The sequence below is a fragment of the Chiloscyllium plagiosum genome, unplaced genomic scaffold, assembly GCF_037043375.1.
Source record: "Chiloscyllium plagiosum isolate Xiang-an unplaced genomic scaffold, Cpla_swu_hap1 HiC_scaffold_15, whole genome shotgun sequence".
NCBI classification, from domain to species: Eukaryota; Metazoa; Chordata; class Chondrichthyes; order Orectolobiformes; family Hemiscylliidae; genus Chiloscyllium; species Chiloscyllium plagiosum.
In genome coordinates this window covers 48,025,446-48,048,420 of record NW_028270153.1, presented here as the reverse complement: position 1 = coordinate 48,048,420, position 22,975 = coordinate 48,025,446, and the positions used below count along the sequence as shown (strand labels likewise).

General features: G+C 40.8%; 1 protein-coding gene across 5 annotated transcripts in view; it reads right to left on the bottom strand.

The window, feature by feature from the left end:
* Window positions 1-22,975, bottom strand: part of bcas1 (brain enriched myelin associated protein 1) — a 147,321-nt gene that overhangs the window by 61,554 nt on the left and 62,792 nt on the right. For 4 of the 5 annotated variants that reach the window (XM_043710235.2, XM_087994946.1, XM_043710239.2 and 1 more), the window contains 4 exons: window positions 6,658-6,822; window positions 5,810-5,872; window positions 3,724-3,891; window positions 2,499-2,537 (listed from right to left, as the gene is read on the bottom strand). In XM_043710235.2, coding sequence (XP_043566170.2) covers window positions 2,499-2,537; window positions 3,724-3,891; window positions 5,810-5,872; window positions 6,658-6,822 — 435 coding nt within the window. The remainder of the gene's footprint in view (window positions 1-2,498; window positions 2,538-3,723; window positions 3,892-5,809; window positions 5,873-6,657; window positions 6,823-22,975) is intronic. The other variant, XM_087994948.1, reaches the window with a different exon arrangement.

Genomic DNA, 22,975 nt, shown 5'->3' with positions numbered 1-22,975 from the left:
ACATCAAGGCGATGTTTAGAATCTCTCTTGTTGGATACAGATGGATCCCTCCAAGCTGTGTAGCTATGTGCACTTCCAGCCAGTTCAATGTTCCCCGCACCACAATTGGTGTTGGCACACTATTCACATTTTGGTTTCCAGTTTCAGAAATCTCTGCCATGTATGGGCCGCAGAGGCCTGTGTGACCAGTAAGAAAATTAGAGGGAAGTTAGAGGTTTCTCATTCTGGACCTTATGATGGATAGAAAATGATTGATGAAGCAGCTGAAGATGTTTCAGCATGGGACACTTCCCTGGCAGAAAGGTCCCGTAGCTGAGTTGACTGACCTCCAACAACTACAACCATCTTCCTTCGTGCTAGGTATGACTCTAGTCAGTGGAGGTCTTTCCTCCCAATTCTCATTGACCGCAGTTTTGCTGAGGCTCCACACGCAGTTAAACGTAGCCATGATGTCAACGGCAGTTACTCTCACCTTACCTCTGGAACTTAGCTCTTTTGTCCACCTGTGAATCAAGGCTGTAATGAGGTCAGGAGCTGGGGAGCCTCTGGTAGAACCCAAATTGGGCATCAGTGAGCAGGTTATTGTGAGCAGGTGCTGTCTGACAGCACTGGTGCTGATATCTTCCATCATTTTACTGAAGATTGAGAGTAGTCTAATGGGGCAGTAATTGGCCAGATTGGACTTTTCCTGTTTTTTATTTAGAGGATACAGCCAGTATTGTCTTGATATCATGTGAACCAAAATGAATTGTCTGAAGACTGGCATCTGTGATGCTGGGAATCCCCTGAGGAGGCTGAAATTGATCATTGCACTTTCAGCGAAAGATTGTTGCAAGTGCTTCAGCCTTACCTGTTGCACAAATATGCTGGGCTTCCCCAGTACTAATGAATGGGGCTATCTGTGGAGCCTCCTCCTCCAGTAGGTTGTTAAATTGTTCACAACCAATCACAACTGCTTGTGGCAGGGCTGCAGAGGCTTAGATCTGATCCACTGGCTGTAGAATCATTTAGCTGTGTCTCTCACTTGCTGTTTACTCTGTTTGGTACACTAGTCCTGTTTTGTAGCTTCACCAAGTTGACAGCTTACTTTTCGGTATGCCTTGTGCATATTCTGGCATATCCTCCTGCATTCCTCATGAGAGAAACCACCACTGAAAGATACTATTAAGTTGTTTCTCTCTTGTTAAAAATATCAATTGGAGCTGGGAATATAACAAAGCATTAATTCACAGAATATGAATTGGAGACAGGGACCTTATCATTCATTTTCATTTCTGATATTCAAACTTCTGAATTACAAGTACAATGGGTGATCAAATTATCAAATGGTTTCAAGGAAGCAATTACAAACAGAAATTTATATCCATGCGATATTTGTTATGAATAAATATGTTTGCAATCTGTGTCACCATCTTATTGGAATTATAATGACAACTGTTTTCTAGTCTTATCCAAGAAAACTTCAAAGCACTCTGAAATTCAGCTATTCAGATGGCTGCTGAAGCATTGGAGTGTGGCCACATGTATTCCATCCCCATCAGGTTAGACATTGCTTATATCTGTCATTGAAATACAGCATAAAAATAATACAATAAACTTGATTTAATGATTAAAACAACTTAATGGATTTATCAAATTAAGCTTGATGAGCACTATGTAAATAAAGTGCCTGGATTGTGTTGAGCCATATAAAGCAGGAGCCCTAGATTCCCTGTGTTGATTCAAGTAGCATCAATTTATGCAGCAATTAAGTTGACTCTGAGACAGTGAAGGAAGGAATAAATCAGCTCAGGTTTTTGCTATTCTTATCATGAATTCTGGCTCATGAATCTTTGTAGTTTCCAAGTTGTTCTGATGAAGTTAAATAGTGTACATGATACATGGGATGAAGCAGTTTTGAAAATATATTTTCATTCATAAAAATTATAGATACTATGAGTGGCCAAATACTCTAAGTAGTAGTGTGCTTGCCTCCCAGTCAGAAAGCATGGGTTTAAATCTAGGTCTGTCTGTAATTAAGTCCCTATAATTCAGTTGAGAGATGTTCCGTAGCTTGAGGGGAGCTAATGGTTGAAGAAGCAAGATAATTTATCTCAGGGAAAAGAAAAATGACATTTTTGTGATGTTCTTTCTAAATCACACCTTCATTAGATAATCTCAATGGCAGAGGTAAAGGAAGTCAACAACAACGTTGTGTCCTTTCACTGCAAAATGATGCAAGATGATAAATGGCCTCTCCAAAAGAAATTTAGAATGAAAGTAGTACTTAATGTGATATAAGTTCAGCTATTGTATGAACAAGAGTATGTTGAAAGTTTAATATAATTGTAGTACAGCCTGTAAAATATTAAATGCAGCACCACCAAGAAGGGACTCATTTGAATGGAGTACAATTCATGTCTTCAGAGTTGCAGTCAACTTTTACCCTAGTTTCTTTTGACTGAAGCTCTCTGCTGGGTTCATAGGATCACAGTCTATATATTATACAATTAACCTACCTTGCGAATTGCACTGACCTGTGGTACTTCTTTGCTGGTCTGAGGGAAGAAAAATAAATTAAAATGAATTAATCATTTACTCGGACTTTATGTCGTAAAATGTATAACTGGTTTAAGAAATGTTATACCTCCGTAGTGCAATTGCCTGCAGCAATGTGCAATCACCACTCCCAAAGAACAGAAATCTTTTTAAATATCAATAGAAATAGAACAATTTCGTGCATAACTGAACATTCAATATATACATTACTAAATATAATTTTGTTCATCAACAGCTGTATTTTACACTTCTCTTCATCTCTATGTGAAATGAAATGAATTTTGATCATATTAATTTAAATTTAATAAGATCCTAGCATTTATCAGATTTATTTATGTCTTTATACTTGAGATATTTGCAAAATTTTGACATTTTGGCTCAGTGGTTAGCACTGCTGCCTCACAGCACCAGGGACCCGGGTTCAATTCAAGTCTCAGGAGACTGCCTGTGTGGAGTTTACACATTCCCCCCGTGTCTGCGTGGGTTTCCTCTGGGTGCTCTGGTTTCCTCCCATAGTCCAAAAGATGTGCAGGTTAGGTGAATTGGCCATGCTAAATTGCCCGTAGTGTTAGGTGCATTAGTCAGGGGTAAATGTAAGGTAGGGGAATTGGTCTAGGTGAGTTATTCTTGGGAGAGTTGGTGTAGACTTGTTGGGCCGAATTGCCATCTAATCTTAATGTGAATTATTACATAAAGGGATAATTTATGCAGCCCCTGCCAGTATGCTATACTTGAAAGTCAAAGATATGCCTGCAACACTCGTGTTTTCGAAGTAAACCTATGTTCTTTTTAAAAATGCGTTCATTATTACTACAATTATTTTCTTCCTTCTTAAGTGTTAAGTTGTACTGGTAGCAATTTATTAATTTCCGGTTGGCCAATTGTTCTACCTGTTTAGTTAATCTGTTTGATTGCATTTTAGTCAGTAAATGGATTTGACTTTTGGTCTGCCATTTGTTAAAGCTGTTTGTAATGGAAATTTGGATTTGATTATGCAGACTGCTATACATCCATGAGAATTAGTCCAAATTAAAATTGTAATTAAGTGTATAAGTATGTTTGACTATGGTATGAAGAATTATTTCATTCTACATTTCAGGAGAGCAATGCAAAAATGGGGAAAACATAATAATTCCTGATAAGCATTGTTATTCAAAATCATCAAATTTCTGCATTGATACTGACCTTTTGCTTAAACAGTTTTCCAAATGGACTTTGTGTTGGTGTCTTTTCTAGTTTTGCTTTATCAAGAAATTCTGCATCATTTGTCTTGGGTATCTCCTGATCTGCTGCTTTTTGTTCTGATTTGTGAGATTTGGCTGCTGCTTCTTTCTGTTCAACACTTACTTTTTTCTGCAATAAAGAAAGCTGCATTCAATATTGTCACATTTGTATGTGATTAATCACTAAACCGAGCTGACTGATAAAATCAAATATCCCTTAACGTACTTTTAATTAAAAACTCTGTTCCCATTTATAGAGTCAGACCATTGCGTCTGCACCGGTCAAAAACAAGCACCTAACTAATCTAATCCCAATTTCCAGCAGTCAGACCATAGCCATTACAAAGTAAGGCTTAATTAACTTGTCAATCTTTTGGTCAAAATTTTTCCCTGATCATAGTGAATGTTATAAGTTCCTGCTCCTTTTCTTCCACATCTGGGTCTTTAAGCAATTTTGAGAAAATTTCCACATCTTCTACAGTGAAGGTTGACTTGCGATACTTATACTTAAATACTTAGTCAATTCCCCATCCCCCAAAGCTTTCCTTCTTTTCTACATCATTGTCTCAGTCTCACTCACTACAGAACAAATGCTAGCTTTGGTTACTCTTTTCTTATTTTAATTTTTGTAGAAAGACTTCCTGATTATTTTTGTATTTCTACCTAGTTTTCTATCAGCCTGCACTTTTAAAAATTCATTCCTTACTGCTTCTGGCCAACGTTATGACTACGTTTAATGTCTGCAGAGTTATACAGCATTTCTTTAAATTTTATAGTGTCCTTAACTTCCTTACTGAGCCACAGATGATGTGTCCTTCTCCAAGAGGTTTTTTTTCTGGCTGGCGTAAACATTTTCCTGAAAATTATTAAATATCTCCTTAAAGGTCTGCCACTACATTTCCAATATCCGACCTTTGAAACCAGTTTCCCAGTTCATACTAGCTGGCTCTGCCTTCATTTTACAATGACCTTCATTCAGGTTTAGAACACTCATCATAGACCTTAATGTTTTCCCTTCAAACTAAATATGAAATTCTATCACATTATTTCACTGTCGCCTGAATGCTCCTTTAGCATGAGTTTGTTGAGTAATCCTGTCACATTTGTCATTCCTGTATCTAAAATAGACTATTCCCTGGTTTTATCTAGAATATACTGCTGTAAACATTGAGTAGAATACAGTATGAATTAATTTTTGAGGCTATTTTTGCCAATCTGATTCACCCAATCTACATGTAGATTAAAGTCACCCATGATTATTGTGGCATCTTTCTTACATGCCCTATTTATTTCTTCCTCTATACCTTGTCCTACACAGTGTAACTGGCTCTATACACCAGATCACAAGTGATCTCTTATCTTTTTTATTTTTTTATCTCTACCCAAACTGACCCTATATCTTGGTCTTCTGATCCAAGGTCATTGTTGTGGTTATTGCCTGTCCATTAGTCAGCCACCCAGACTTCTGCCACCCGTGCTGAGATAGTGCAATACGGTGTATGCCACCATGTTATCTGGAGCTGTGGCTACTCAAGATCAGCTTGAAAGCAATCAGCAATCTCCTCTATTGAATGTCAGCAGCCTTCCACCAGCCACATTGTAGCTTCTGGAACAGCACTAACTAACTGGTACTAGCACACAGAAGACAGAAACCAAGAAAATGTGAAAGAGTAATTGACTTATTTTCTATGTAATACCACATGATTTCATTCATAAATTTTGCTTGAATTGCCTATTTCATTGGTGGCTTTATTTCTGCATGGCGGACAAACGGACACTTTGATGGTCAGTGACACAAGGAAGGTCGAGTTTAAGACTGTTAGGAAGTAAAGGATGGGTTTGTAGTGATTTATAATGCACTGAAGTTAGCTCTCCACAGACAGCGTGGACTGAAAGGGGCTCTGTTGTTGTCTGCTGCTTCTCATTTTCTTCTTTGTCTTCTTCCTGTTCATGCTCCTGCTCATGAGTTGCTCACTTGATAGCTGGTGGCAAGATGATATGTGATATAAAGAAACAAAAAGGGAAGGGAAAATAAACAAGAGGCTCACCTTGTCATCTGATGTCTGCTGTGAGTCAAGTTCTGCCTTGGAAGAAGACTTTGTTGGTGTCACCTATAATGAAAATTACAGTTAGTTGATACTCCAAAATAGTCGAGTAAAACAATGATAAAGACAAGGATGGAGGCTTCAACACAGATGGACTGTGGCATGGACTGAAGTCAGTTACAGGGATGATAATATGTGGTCTTCATGATTAAGAGAGACACAATTAATAATGGCAATACAGAGTTTGTAATGGGAAACAAAAACTGATATTTTCAAGCTTTCCATTTCATCTTCTACTTAGAGGCTGTCCTGCGTCTAGTTACTCATGAGGCTGACCAGCACATTCTTATATTTGTTCCCAAGGTCAGATTTGTTTAGAACAACATTAGTGTGACACCAGGTGCTCTCAGGAGTGGGGAGAGAGGAAGACTGTACTTCAAGAATGACTAAACATGAAAGTGTCCTGCTCTTACAGACAGCTATTTTGAAAGGATCTGCAGGATCAACTAGTGTTACCATCAAGTCCTCAAGTGGAACTTTAAATCGGAGATCGAGCTACACAACCTCAGCCTTGTCTTTTCCAAAGAGAGTAAACCAAACTGAATCAATCTTTTCTCAGAGTTAATGTTCTCCATTCTTGGCAACATCCTCCTAAATCTCCTCTGTATCCTCTCAAGATTTCTAACATAAATTTGAAAGTCTACTTTTAAAAAAAGTGATAGAATAGAATTGATCTTGCATTAAAACTTGTGCAGATTGTCCTGGGATTCCTAAAAAGATCTTAAGTTCCTTCTGCATCAGCAACATATTCCTGACCACGGAACCCAACACAATAACCTGTCATCGCTTACAAGCGTTTTGAAGAAATTCATGACCGACTTATCGTCTGCAGGTGTGTCTACTTTATTATCCTTCTCAGGTTCCTGGAGGTTCTCAGATGATTTTGAAGTTGAATTTTGAGATTCTTTGTTACCGTGTGACGGTGTTGTATAGTCCTTATTGCTGTCACCTGTTTCCTGAAATACACAATTGAGAATAAAGTTGAATTGTGTAGTTTGCAATGAGTCCGAAGATGTCTGCTGTTATACATTTATACCACCTAAGGGATAAATCAGGCTGCTGACTTATTGTTATAGTTTAAAATTAGAATTCGATTTGTATGCTGGTATTTATGAGACTAAATTTCACAAATCTCTTTAGTGTGAAAATTATAACAGAGCTACCTTGATACCTCAAGACATATATTTACCTTGTATGGATATCAAAGCTGAGAATATGAAGCAAGATAGCTGGTAAAATGTAGTAACTGGACAGAGACATCTGATAATTAATAATGCTAGCCAGAGTTTAGTTGTATTGGGGAGTAATCTGGCACTCTGGTACTGAGACAGACAGACTCAGATTTGATGTACGAAGAATTTGTAGCACATCATATACCACTGCTTTGTAGTCTGCATAGATTGGCCAGGAGCAAACATCGTCATTGGTGGATGTGGAATCCTATGGCTTTTTAATTGATATCATTGAGGAAGTCTGCATTGGCTGTTTAGGTAGGGGTCTGCAGAACTGTCTGCTCCCAAAGAATTGATAGGCAACAACATTCTTCAAACATGTTTTTTTCCCTCCTATAGCATTGGGGGACAGGGGGCAGGATGGGGAGATGGTGGAATGGGACATACAGATTTGGATTTGTCCTAGAACTATGGGAGGACTTCTGAAACCTGGCAATATTAATTTGGGATTGCTGTGGAGGGAGGAGCTGTGCTTTGACAAAACAGGAGGTGGGAGGCATGTTTAGCTTCCCAGCAATTCCTGGTTTCGGCAGTTAAAGGAGGGTGAGTGCATAGCTCTGACCACATAGACTGAGGGTAATTGCATGCATCTGAGGAATGGTTTCCTATATTTTAAAGCTCTGTAAAAACATTCAAACAGTATTTTATGATTGTTCCTTGGACATTTTTCTCTGCCTCACATACAAATACAGCTGAAAGAAAATCAATCTTACTGCCAACAGTCAAAACCTAAGCAACAATTAAAGAGTTTCAAAATCAAATGTTTTTTAAGCTGATGTGAAGAAGTTAACTGAAGAAAGAAATTTTAAGGCAGGTTTCCAATGTACCTCTCTGTTGAGCAGGAAGATTATACCTTGTGCAAAATGGAATTACAATACTCAATCAACAGCTGTGTCACAAGTTTAATGAGTAGCTTGAATTCTGGATAGCGAGAATTACTCCAGGAATAGGAAGGATCTTATTAACCTGTGTAACTGAGAGTTTTAAAGCATATCAAGATGCAAGGTGTACGCTATGTTCTATGGATTGGTACCATCTTATATCATAGAGTCAGAGGGATGTATAGCACTGAAACAGACCCTTCGGTCCAACTCGTCCATGCCAACCAGATAATCTAAATTAATGTAGTCCCAATTGTCAGCATTTAGCCCATGTCTTTCTAAACAATTCCTATTTATATCCCATCCAGATGCCTTTTAAATGCTGTAATTGTACCACCCTCCACCACTTCCTCTGACAGTTCCTTCCACACAAGCACCACACACTGCATGAAAAAGTTGCCCCTTAGGTCCCTTTTAAATCTTTCCGTACTCACCTTAAAGGTATGCCCTCTAGTTTTGGACTCCCCTACCTTGGGGAAAAGATCTTGGCTATTCAACCTACCCTTGACTTTATTAACTTCTATAAGATCACTGCTCAACTTCTGACGCTCCAGAGAAAATAGCCCCAGGCTATTCCTCCTGTCCCTACAGCTCAAACTCTCCAACCCCGGCAACATCCTTGTAAATCTTTTCTGAACTCTTTCTAGACTCATAGAGTCCTCGGGGTGTGTAGCACGGAAACAACACTCTTCGATCCAACTCGTCCATGCTGATCAGATATCCTAAATTATTCTAGACCATTTACTAGCATTTGCTCCATATCCCTCTAAACCTTTCCTATTCATATACCCATCCAGATGCCTTTTAAATATTGTCATTGTATAAGCCTCCACCACTTCCTCTGGCAGCTCATTTCATACAGGAACCACCCTCTGCATGGAAAAGTTGCCCCTTAGGTGCTTTTTAAATCTTTCCCCTCTCACCTTAAATCTATGCCCTCTAGTTTTGGAATCCCCTACCCTGGGGGAAAAGACCTTCACTATTCACCCTATCCATACCCCTCAAGATTTTATAAACTTCTAAGGTCATGCCTCAGCTTCTGACACTCCAAGGAAAACAGCCCCAGCCTATTCAGCCTCTCCCTGTAGCTCGAACCCTGGCAACATCCTTGTAAATCATTTCTCCTCCCTTTCAAGTTTAACACCATTCCTATGGCAGGGAGACCAGAATTGAATGCAGCATACCAAAAGTGGCCTAACCAATGTCATGTACAGCCACAACATGACCTCCCAACTCCTATATTCAATGCACTGACCAATAAAGGCAAGCATACCAAATGCCTCTTCGCTATCCATCTACCTGTGACTCCACTTTCAAGGAGTTATGAACCTCCACTCTAAGGTTCGGCAACATTCCCCGGGACCATACCATTAAGTGTATAAGTCCTGCTCTGATTTGCCCCAGCAAAATGCAGCTCCTCATGTTTACCTAAATTAAGCTCCATCTTGTCGAAACTTAACAACCCATTGAAAGATAAGGCCAAATTTTGCGATCATGTTTGCATCAGGAGCAGCATTTGTAGCCCTACAAAACTCAATCTATCACAGCGTATGACAGTCCCTTCAACTACTCCAGACCAGATGAGTAATGCAGAGGAGACTTGAATATTCCTGCCTTCCCAAACCAAGAGGCTATTTTGGGTGTGTGAACAGTTCATTTACAAAATCCAAAAAAGGCTCAGCCAGAAGAACAGCTGGGGCCCTCCACCTGCTTTGCCAATCTCACTGATGGAAACAATAACTTCAGTTAGAGTCATAGAGTCATAGAGATGTACAGCATGGAAACACACCCTTCGGTCCAACTCGTCCATGCTGACCTGATATCCTAACATAATGTAGTCCCATTTGCCAACACTTGGCCCATATCTCTCTAAACCCTTCCTATTCATATACCCATCCAAATGACTTTAAATGTTGCAATTGTACTAGCCTCCACCACTTCCTCTGGCAGCTCATTCCATACACGTACCACCCTCTGCGTGAAAAAGTTGCTCTTAAGTCTCTTTTACATCTTTCCCCTCTCACCCTAGACCTATGCCCTCTAGTTCTGGACTCCCCCAATCTAGGGAAAATACCTTGTCTATTTACCCTATCTGTGCCCCTCATGATTTTATAAACCTCTATAAAGTCACCCCTCAGCCTCCGACGCTCCGGGGAAAACAGCCCCAGCTTATTCAACCTCTCCCTATAGGTCAAATTCTCCAACCTTGGCAACATTCTTGTAAATCTTTTCTGAACCCTTTCAAGTTTCACAACATCCTTCCAATAGGAGGGACACCAGAACTGCACACAATATTCCAAGACTGGCCTAACCAGCACCCTGTACAGCTGCAACATGGCCTCCCAACTCCTGTACTCAATGCTCTGTCCAATAAAAGAAAGCATACTAAATACCAACTTCACTATCCTATCTACCTGCGACTCCACTTTCAAGGAAGTATGAACCTACACTCCAAGGGCTCTTTGTTCAGCAACACTCCCCAGGACCTTAGCATTAAGTATATAAGTCCTGCTCTGATTTGCTTTCTCAAAATGCAGCACTTCGCATTTACCTAAATTAAACTTCATCTGCCACTCCTCAGCCCATTGGCCCATCTGATCAAGGTCCTGTTTTAATCTGAGGTAACCTTCTTCGCTATCTGCAAACTTACTAACAATATCTCCTATGTTCACATCCAAACCATTTATATAAAGGATGAAAAGTAGTGGACCCAGCACTGATTCATGCGGCACACCACTGGTCACAGGTCTCCAGTCTGAAATGCAACCCTCCACCACCCTCTGTTTTTTACTATACTTTAGTGTCTGCTGCCCTAATTTAAAGTACCCCCTATCAGACTGCAGGGTGCAGTTCAAATGAGGGGAAGAATTCACTCTTTCTTACACTACTTTTCCACCCACTTTTAAATAGAACCTACTGTTTTGAGCAGATGAGCAGGACACTGGACCCTAGTAGTTAGGGACTTTGTAGACTGAGATGTTATCAGGATCTGCACTACATTAGCATGTACATAGTGATGGCCAAACCTATTGGGAGATGGATCGAGGGCCAAACCTCACCCAGGAAGTAGGTTTTTAATTGTTTTATTTAGGTTTCCTTTTAGGGTGGGCTTTTAAACTCCAGCCCTTCACCCAGAACCTGGGGAAAATACAGTGAATCCCTTTGCATGCTCAGTGGCACTCCGCCTGCTATTCTGATCATTAACGTAGCAGAGACTGGAAATTGAACCAGAGATTCTTTAGCTGTTCATACATCAATATCACATCAGGAAGGTGATGGTCTCGTGGTGTTATCACTAGACTATTAATCCAAAGATTCTGGATCAGTGGTGCTGGAAGAGCACAGCAATTCAGGCAGCATCCGAAGACAGGCAGGTAATTAATCCAAAGACCCAGGTAATACTCTGAGAACCATGGCAGATGATGGAATTTGGATTCAATTAAAAATCTGGGATTAAGAGTCTAAGGACCATCATGGAACCATTGTCACTTGTCAGAAAAGCTTATCTGATTCACTAATATCCTTTAGAGAAGGAAATCTGCCATCCTTACTTGGTCTGACCTACATGTGAGTCCAAGCCCTCAGCAATATGGCTGGCTCTCAGCTGCCCTCTGAGCAAACTGGAGATAGGCAATAAATACTGGCTTGGCCAGTGACATCCACATCTGTCCAATGTCATGGCAGCCTGTTGATCCCTCTACAATTTTGCTATCATGAGAGCACATCTTTTCCTCGCTCTCATCAGAGGCTACCCTGAGAGAACAAGGGTAGCAAAAAGGAAGAGAATTAGGGAGGAGAGTTCTAGACCCCCATCACTCATGTGGGCTGTCCATGAACAGACACTCAGACTCTGGTTTCCATCAAAATCTCATTCTCCCAGCTGTTCCACAATTTTCCACTGTTCAATCCATCTCCCATATATCATCACAGCATCCTCCAGTCAAAGTATTGAAATTAAAATTGTATAATAATATCTTGGTAGCACAGAACTCCAACAAAGAAGAGAACCTCGACACTTGCAGCAGTTCATCCTGGAAATCAGGACTGAAACACAAGAAACCTAATTTAAAAAGGATGTGACAATAGATGGTGAGAGAAGGGGCTGCTGATTGGTTGGATACCTGACGCCGTGAGGAAGAACACTTCACCTTCCGCCTCGGGACCCTCTAACCCCATGGTAACAATGTGGATTTCACCAGTTTCCTCATTTCCCCTCCCCCCACCTTACCCCAGATCCAACCTTTCAGCTCAGCACCGCCCTCATGACCCATCCCGTCTGTCCATCTCCCTTCCCACCTATCTTACCTATCACCTTTACCCCCGTCTGTCCATCTCCCTCCCCTCTTACCTATCACCTTTACCCCCACCTCCATCGACTTATTGCACTCTCAGCTACCTTTCCCCCAGCCCCACCCCCTCCCATTTATCTCTCCACCCACCAGGCTCCCAGCCTCATTCCTGATGAAGGACCTTTTCCCAAAATGTCAATTTTCCTGCTCCTCGAATGCTGCCTGACCTGCTGTACTTTTCCAGCACCACACTCTTGACTCTAATCTCCAGCATCTGCAGTATTCACTTTCGCCTATGGTTGGAACTGGTAACTGTTATAATTAACTGATAAAATTCAAACCAGGCAAGTCAATACTGATTGTCAGGATATTGCCATGAGAATGGTCTTTCTCCATTGCCTTGCTTCAGCAATAAAGAATGGCGCTTTATGTGTGAATAAATGTAGCTTCTTGCATGTGCAACTGCATCATATTCTAAACACAATCTTCAATTGGATTTCAGTGTATTTTGTAACACAATCAAGTTTAATTGGAAAATACTATTGTCCCCATATGTCCACACTTCAGAAATATCCTAGAAGGTGCAAAGATAATTCTTGTCATCCTTCTCCACTACCTTCTTAAACTGGTTTTCTTTGTACCATCCTTCCTTACTTGCAAGAATTACTCCTGGAAACCATTGTCACTCAGAGTAAGACCACCTTGGCTGCTTCATTCCTTACTTCTCTTTGCTCACCAAGTTGAACATCTCAAAGGGTTGTCTCTCTCTTGCCCTGGACTCTCAGATTTCTCTTGTGTCTGTCCTATCTCCAAAACATATGATTTGTATGACACCCACCACTCACATTATTGATCTCATTCTGGGAAACTGCTGATAAAAGCAACTACTTTTCTTGTAAATGACTGCCCTTACTTGGGCACTGAATGATGACTCTTTAAACTGGAAACTAACAACAAACATATTAATTAGCCAAATAACTTAACCCAAAGTCTCTCAAAATAAGAAATGCCACAAACACTTTTTAGAGTGGGGTCTGCTGTGAGCCAAACACAGAACAGGCTTGAAAGAACAACAATAAATGTTGATGGGATGGTTTATAAATATATTTTATATGTATAAAATATAAACCTTAGAAAAATATGCATTCATGCTGGACTGTTTGGAAATATGTACAAAAGCAAATTCAAATGTTTTGCAATGAGTTTCAATATAGACAGCACTCTCAGGTGCCCTCCTGTTATAACATAGATAAACAAACATATTTTTCACTTGGTTATAAAGAAGCAACGTTTACATTTCAATGATCTTAGTGTTCACACTCCATGAGGAATTTGAAACATAATACTTTCAGTTCTGCTGAAAGAAGAAAAACAAATTACGAAGGAGAAAGCTGAAAAATACTATTATTGTTTTATGGCCTTTGGAAAATAAACTGTAAATTGATGCAGTGTTGAACTTTGAGTGAACAGCAATGTCGTATGAAAATGAATCATTTATTGTTACTGAAATACTAGCTTCTCACGCAGGATAATGAGGTGCTTGTGTCGGCACTAGCAGATGTTTTGAAAAGAACTTGCAGTATAATGGAGAATGCCAGTGCTAGGATTAACACAAAGCTTTTCTTACTGAACCAACAGATACTTTATTATACAAAGCATTCTAAAAATGATCACAATTTATACTACACCTCCCTTCTCCGTTTTTGTGGTTTCTCCCTAAACTGATGTGATACTTCAAAATACTTATATTGTTTCAAAAAGTTATGGTTTATTGGGTCTATCTCACTGATGCTTCTGAATAAAGGTTTGAGTAACAATTGATGCAAACATCGACATGTACTTATTCTTGCTTAAAACACATGCAGATATTAAAATTGTGTTGTTAAATTGAAGGTCAGAAATAAATCGCCCAAAACCATTCCCGATAAAGGACTGTATACTACTTGTGTTGGCAAGTTATGACTACAAATCCAATATTTCCAAATGTTTTGACAGTAACTTGGCAAATGTAAACCCATTGTTGTGTTAAAATTGACCACCTTAGGGAAAGCTTTCATGACTATATCTCATCAAGTCTCATTCAATGAAGACTTGAATGAAAAACATTGATACATAAGGGATACCAGCATTCTGAACAATAGTGGCTACCAATTATGAACACAGTATAATTTTTGGCATTTTTTACTGACAGTCTTATGGGTTTTGAGCTCAGTTTATCTGTTAACAGTGTGTATGGGATTTTCATGTCAGAGGTGGGAACGTGGAAGTGGGTCTAATTCTGCCATCACAATTCCATCTCTTTCACCAAATACCTGGGATATGGGATCTTCCCAGTGAAAGGTCCTACTTTGTGCCAGAATGTTACCTGCCCTTTTTCAAGAGTTCCAATCAGTGTCAGCACTGGCTATAGGCCTGAACCTCAGTTGCCAGCACATATCAGTCTCCTGGGCTCTCTGCACGTGAGTTATCAAAATCGATGCTTGATCAAAATCCGGTCCCTCTTTGGATTCACCTCTTGCTGCTATCCCTCCTTTACTGACCTTTTTCAAGATTAGCTTGTCCCCAATATCTTACCCCTTGAAAACTCCCCTATGTCTTGGTTTTGAAGAAATTATCTGAAAGTTTATCTTCACACATCACAAAATGAGAATCCTGCCAAACTGATCTCGGTCTTTCAATGGCAGCAGGCGAGCTCCATGCTTCCCTGTCCTGCTCCCCACCTGCCACACACACCCTCCCCCGCCCCACCGCAGTCCCCCCACTTTGTTCCCATGCCTTGCTCCTATGCCTTTCCTGGCCAGGCAGCATCCGAGGAGCAGGAGAATCGACTCCAGCATCTGCAGTCCTCACTTTCTCCTATGCCTTTCCTGCCCTGCAACTCCCAAAATGGCTCACAAAATGCGCTTGGAACTATCCTTTCCATCTCCTACACAAATAGTGAGAGATCTACAGTGCAACACTAGGGGAAGCCCACAGACAATTTCCCTATCTCCTGCCAGAGCTTCCTGTTGCAATTGACAAGTTAACAGTTAGTGGAAGTGTTTCTTGTGAACTTCAGCTGAAACCAAGATATGATTCTGGACTCTCCTCATATCTGCTCAAATCCTGATATGAGGATTTCAAACATCTTCATATAATAGCGTGTGTGTCTGTAATGGCTGCAATATTAATCTGTTTACTGTTTCATCTAATAGAGACACCATAGTTTTAGATCCTTGCCAAGTATGCCAAGCAAAGGGTTTCATTCATCTATGCAGGAATATCTAAGGCAGACCTGGGATTTTTATAGGAATACAAAAGCGAACAGCAGTTACCATCATCTATGATTGTAGATATTTAAAATGACACCTAATATGTCGCTAATGAGAGCTTCCATTCATTGTCTTCTTGAAGGACATAGAACAAACATCTTCATTTTGGAATCACAGACGCCATTCTCCCCATCCTTCCAATCCAGCAGACGCTGCACCTGAACTCCTCTTTTTCTCTTTTCCGATCAGACTCATTATTCAGTCTCAGCCTAGACCCACTGTCCTAGAGCCCACAGGCTCTAAGCTAAGTTTTACTGGCCATAAGTAGAGGAGCTTGGGAAGTGGGGATGAGTGAACACTCTTAAAAGGAGGTAGGCAACCAAATTTCTCCAAGGCCCTATTATGGGGCATTTAACAGTGCACACAACATTTTAGTGACTGTGGATGAATTTCTGCTGTATATAGATGTTGCCCCAGATGTTGCGGGGGAAAGGGTTATGAAACTAATAAAGGGAGGAAATGGTGAATTGTTTCTTATGGTGGTGGGGTTTCTCTTCCAGCCACCAGCCTTTTGATATTTAAGAGTTTGTCTTCACCTACTTGCTTTAGGCCCTAGGTCTCTCATCCACCTCAGCAACAACCATCACACCCCCTCTGATTGTACTGGTAGCACTCACAGATGGCCCACCATTCTTCATACGATGGGTGCCATCCATAAGTGCAGTCCCAGGTTCTGCAGTTTCTCCCCAACCCCAAGTCCCACTCCAAGCCTAGTGTTAAGCCCCCTTCAGCCTGAGGAAAACCATACCCTTTGATTTAGGACTCAGTTAAATTCAGAACTTTGGCTTTGTTTGTGGCCTCAACAAGGACTTGCCAAATCTATTACTGGCTCTTCGCTGAGGCCCCATGAGTTGTAGTAAGTGTGGTAATATGTGATAAGATTTTTTTTGAAATGAATAATAATGTACACCTGAATGCATAAGCTGTTCTAAATGGGAGGCTTATACAATTGTTAATGTATTATAGGAAGATGAAAGGAAATGTATTATAGGCTGAGCAATGCTTAATTGTTTTGCTCAAAAGAAAGTCTAAGGTATTCATGCTTGAAGACTTAAGGCAGCAATATATATGTTTATATGGTTAGGTTGGGAAATTCCATAGTCCCAGGAAAGTGTTTAGAAAGCTAGGTTACAAATTGTGATAGTTTAAACCATTCATTCATTTACAAGCTACAATATAGTTAGGATTTAAAGATCAGGTAATCAGCATTTCTACTAGGATATGATGACTGTGTTATTTATGTTGTCAGGAGATGGGGGAGAGACATGAGTAAACATGAAGAATCGAATTACACACCTTCCTAAAATATTAGTGAATGTCACAGGCAAGTTAATCTGCCAGGATCTGGGAAAAGTGCAGCTGTGGACAGAGGTCTCTTTGATTCGCCGTGTGGGAATGCTAGTGAGAATTCATGCTCAGATTGAAATGACTAAATTCAATGACAATTTAAGATGAGACTAGAGCACTTGCCTACCTTGAGCTCGAGGGAGAAACTCCGAGGAAAGCCCTCACCATGAATGACAGTTATAAGGTGAAAGGAAAATGGAAGAAAATCCTCAGAGCTACCCAAGGAAGATTTCCAACAGTGCTTTCAGTGAAAGGGCAAAGCTCTGTTTGAAACGCTAAAGTATAAGGTGCCGACATGAATAGTGTATAGCCAGTGTTGATCATTACAGTCAAAGCTTCAAATCTTGCCATGTCATCTTTTTAGCAAATTGGAAATTTTAATTTCTTTTTAGAAAAACATTATGAGCCTTGTTATTGGGATTGTAATAAAACACAAACACAACAACCTGAGTCCATACAGAGTTTTCACAATGAATCTATACAAAATCAAGGGACACTTGTACCCTCCATGGAAATCATTGTTACCTACTCTTACTAGTTGACAATGCTCTCCACCGCATCTCCTCCACCCTTGAACCCCGCCCCTCCAATCGCCATCAGGACAGAACCCCACTGGTCCTCACCTACCACCCCACCAACCTCCAGATACATCGTATCATCCTTCGTCATTTCCGCCACCTCCAAATAGACCCTACCACCAAGGATATATTTCCCTCCCCTCCCCTATCAGCGTTCCGGAAAGACCATTCCCTCCGCGACTCCGTCTTCAGGTCCACACCTCCCACCAACCCAACCTCCACTCCCGGCACCTTCCCCTGCAACCACTAAAAATGCAAAACTTGCACTCCCACCTCCTCCCTCAACTCCCTCCAAGGCCCCAAGGGATCCTTCTATATCCGTCAAAAATTCACCTGCACCTCCACGCACATCATTTACTGCATCCGCTGCATCCAATGTGGCCTCCTCTACATTGGGGAGACAGGCCGCCTACTTGCGGAACGTTTCAGAGAACACCTCTGGGACACCCACACCAACCAACCCAATCACCCCGTGGCTGAACACTTTAACTCCCCCTCCCACTCCGCCAATGACTTGCATGTCCTTGGCCTCCTCCATCGCCAGATCATGGCAACACGACGCCTGGAGGAAGAATGCCTCATCTTCCGCCTAGAAACCCTCCAACTACAAGCGATGAATGCAGATTTCTCCAGCTTCCTCATTTCCCCTCCCCCTCCCTTATCTCAGTCCCAACCCTCGGACTCAGCAACGCCTTCTTGACCTGCAATCTTCTTCCCGACCTCTCCGCCCCCACCCCCTCTCTGGCCTATCACCCTCACCTTACCCTCTTTCCACCTATCGCATTCCCAACGCCCCTCCCCCAAGTCCCTCCTCCCTACCTTTTATCTTAGCCTGCTTGGCACACCTTCCTCATTCCTGAAGAAGGGCTTATGCCGGAAACGTCGATTCTCCTGCTCCTTGGATGCTGCCTGACCTGCTGCGCTTTTCCAGCAACACATTTTTCTACTCTTACTAGTACCTATCAGTAATATCGCTTTCATGATGATCAGTTTCTAATATTAGAATATTTTAAATTAATTAATAATTGATTCCAGGCAATCAGTTTAGGTCAGTTGGCTGGATTGTTGGTTTACAGAGCAGTGTGATGCCAACAGTGTGGGTTCAATTCCCATCACCGGTTTGAGATTACCGTGAAGAACTCTTCTTCTCAACCTCTTCCGTCTGAGGTCTGTGGCCCTCAGGTTAAATCACCACCAGTCGCTTCTCTCTCTAATGAGAGCAGCCCCTGTCGGGTAAGACGCTGATGACACAACAATTGCTTCCAAAATGGAAAGTGCTGTAAGATCTGAATAAGCTAAGAAATAGGAACAGGACAAGGGTTATGGTTAGGGTTAAGGCAGCCTCGAACCTGCTCTGCCATTCATTAGGCTCATGGCTGATCTGACATTCCTCACATCCATCTAGCTGCCCTTTCTCCATAATCCTTGATCAAGAATCTGTCTATCACAGCCTTAAACATACATAATAAGTCTGCTCCCAAAAGCTCTTAACGACACGAAGTTCCAAAGACTCACAACCCTTTCAGCGAAGACATTTCTCCTCATCTCAGCCTCAAATTAGGGCCCCTTAACTCTGAGACTGTACCACATGGTGTAGTACAAAACCACACAGATCAAAAAACCTGAATTTAATTTCTCTTCAACTCCCTGCTAGCTAACTTCAATTGCTGGATTGCTATAATTGGCTACTGCACACACAAACAAAAGAAAGATAAAAGATTCACAAGGTTCCTACTCCTGATCATTATCCAGTTGCTCAAAATAAAAAATCTGCAAGTATAGTCATAGGTTGAGGACAGGATTGGTTCGGCTGAGATTGCTTACATGGTCAGGGGCTTGGGATTGAGCTTCATGCATAGAGAATAACTAGTTGGATAAGAAACCAGATGGCTGCGGTTCCTTGTAGTAACCATGTACACATGTGTAAATAGATGTTCATTTAAACATTTATATTACTTCTAAATCCATTTGTATTAACTGTATTGCTTAATTATCCAAATACGCCATCCAATAATCAAAATATTTTAAATATGGTGTGGCTTATTCCAAAGAAAATCATAAATCCAAGAGAATAAGTTCTCAATCTAATTTTATTTCTTAAAATATCAAAGCAAAATATGTCACAAAATATTATATCAGTTATAAATATTAGGTAGAAGCTTGTTTTTGTGGAGTGTGGGTGGAGTATTGTGATTCACCATTTAATCCACTCCCATTAATAAACTTAGTGCATCACCTTCAACAAAACTGTACAGTCCCACATTATTTGTGTCTGTTAAAATTAATAAATATGATACAGCTGATCCTTTATTTGTAAAAAGGACTTTTACCTCCATGATATTAAATAATTCTCTGAACAAGGACAAATAGTTCAAATGTGTTATTGCACTGTTACACAGTGTTTAACTTAACCCAACTGCAATTTGAATTATAGATCATATGATTTGAAATTGTCTCCAAGGATACCTAAACTGTGACTATTTTTACGATGTGTGGTGTATTTAAGCTGTTCTGGTGTAATATATTTTCTTCCACTATTTGTACAGCAGTTTATGAAGACCAACTAGTACTTTTTAATACAAGGCAGCATTATGCATTGCTATTCAGCATCTCAAAGCAAAGCTATAGATTTAAGAGAAAAAAAGTAAAACTTGGGAAATGTCACACAGTACTCTGACTTGCCTTGTATATCTGGAAATGGAATTACAGTATGCCCTGTATGCTCACTTCACAGTTTTGCTGGTTTGTACTTTTTTTTCTCTCTGTTTACTACTCTGGGCTTGCTTCCAATAAGATCTAGATGACAAAATTCACAAAATGACAAGATAATGCATGGCTTAGAAAGAGTGGATGCTGGGAAGCTGTTTCTGTTAGACGGGAAGACTAGGACCCGTGGACACAGCCTTAGAATTAGAGGGGGTCAATTTAGAAATGAAATGAGGAGACACTTCTTCAGCCAGAGAGTGATGGGACTGTGGAATTCATTGCCACAGAGCGCAGTGGAGGCTGGGATGTTAAATGTCTTCAAGGCAGAGATTGATAAATTATTGATCTCGCAAGGAGTTAAGGGCTACAGGGAGAGTGCGGGTAAGTGGAGTTAAAATGCCCATCAGCCATGATTAAATGGCAGAGTGGACTCGATGGGCCAAATGGCTTTACTTCCACTCCTATGTCTTATGGTCTTATGGTTTTATGGTCTAAAATATCATCCCTAAGTCTATTTTGCTGCAAATCTATGACAGTCGGCTGCAGCTTAAAACTGAGCTCTGGAATAGCTGATCAGGAACTGATCATCTCAAAAGTACAAATGTAATCTTAACAGTACTACAAATAAATCTATAAATATTTGTTTGTTCAGCTCATTGAGCATACATTTATTCCAGAAATCCAATATTAAACTTCCTGCTCTGTTTTTCCCACTATAACCTTTGTATTGAAATGAAAAAGTAGGTTGTAAGTTTGATTACAGAAATATTTTGAGTTATTGTCCAATTTTGGGACCACTTGACAAGTATTACTGATTTTGGTTTATATCATTCAAGTCTTGAGTGACACGGACAATGTCGCTGTATGTGGAAACATACAGAGAATTAAAAATTGAGATCTCAAAATTGAGAAAAAATTTCAGATTTATCATTTAAGATTTAAACGATGAGTTCAGAATCTCACTAAGAAGCGGTGACTAGCATATTTCCATACATTTGTTTCTCATTAATAGCCTAACTCCCCTTATTTCTATTAAGCTGCTTATTCTCCTCTCATTGCCTGAGACACTAGACAGTGCTGATTTCTGGCGTGAAATTCAGAATGATTACTGGTGGCAGCAGCTTGTTTCTTCAGGCCTTCATCCAAATCTACCTTCACCACAATATCCTTGAATGTCCCATGGACTCCATCCTCCTCCACCCTTCAGCCAAGCAAGTCAGCATCAGCTAACCACGAGCCTCAATACATCGTCATGCCTACTGTTGGGCTGACTCTCAAGCCACTTCAGCCCTTTAATTTACAGCTGACAACTTACACACTTCTGCCAGATCACAAACATCTATGTTTCTGATCACTCATAGGTTTATTTCTTCGCTCTCATTGACTTTGCACTCAATTGGAGATTGCAAGTCTCAGTGAGTTACATTTTGTTTTAGTTTGTAGCGAGAGGAAAGCAGCTTTTCACAGTTCAGAGCACTATGCAGTTAAATATATTGCAGAACGGCACCATGCTACATCAGTGTCAGACCTTCACCTTGTGCCAACAGTTCATGCAGCAGACACTCTTATGACTTGGTCATGTGTGTACATTTGCTGGTGGTGTTGGACAGGGCAGTCAAGGAGGATTTTATGATTCACTCAGGGGATATGGGCTTCTCTGGTTAGTTCAGTATATAATTGTCCATTCCTAATTGCCTTACAGGATTTTGCAGTGAGCTGTTTTATTGATCTGTTGTGATCCATTTGATGTAGGGACATCCATAATGCTGTTCCGGAGGGAGTTCCAGGTTTTTGACACCGTGACACTGAAGGAACAGCAATATATTTCCAAGTCAGGATAGTGAGTAGCTTGGAAAGGAATTTGCTGTTGGTGGTGTACCCTTGTATGTGCTGCCTGCCTCCTTCAGACATTGGTTATGGGTTGAAAAGCGCTGCCTCAGGAGCCTTGGTAAATTTCTGAAGTTCATCATGTACATGGTGCACAGTGCTGTTAATATGTGTCAGTGGGGGAGGAAGAGATTGTTTGTGGATGTGGTGCCATTCAAATGGGCTGATTTGACCTGGATGGTGTCAAGCTTCTTCTGCGTTGTTGGAGCTGCACCCATCAGGCAAATGGGGAGTATTCCATCACATCTCTGACATGCATTTTGGAGATGGTGGACAGGCTTTAGGGGGTCAGGAGGTGAGTTACTCACTGCAGGATTCCTTGCCTTTGACCTTTTGTTGTAGCAACAGTATTTATATAGCCAGTCCCTTTGTGTTTCTGTTCAATGGTGGCCCCCAGGATGTTGACGGTAGGACATTCAGTGATAGAAATGCCACTGAATGTCAAGGGGCGATGTGTAGATTGCATCTTGTTGGAGGAGGGCCTTTCCTTAAGATGCAGTAGTAGCACCACTATCTCTAAGCCAGGAAGCCTGAATTCAAGGCCCACTTGTTATAGAGTTGTGTCAATAATGTCTGAACAGGTTGATCCAAAAATATCTACCCTCAGGGTCTCTTGCAGTGATGTTCTAGAGCTGAGCAATGGCAATTATCTTCCTTTGTACAAACCAACTGAAAGTTTTCCCCCTGATTCCCATTAACGCAAGTTTTACCAGGGCTTCTTAATGCTACTCTGAGTGAAATGCAGCCTTCATGTCGATGCCAGCCACGCTTACCTCACCCCTGGGAATTAGCTCTTTTGTCCATCTTTGAGTCAAGGCAGTATATAATATGGAGCTGAGTGATCTTGAGTGGAACCCAAACTGAGCATCAGTGGGTAG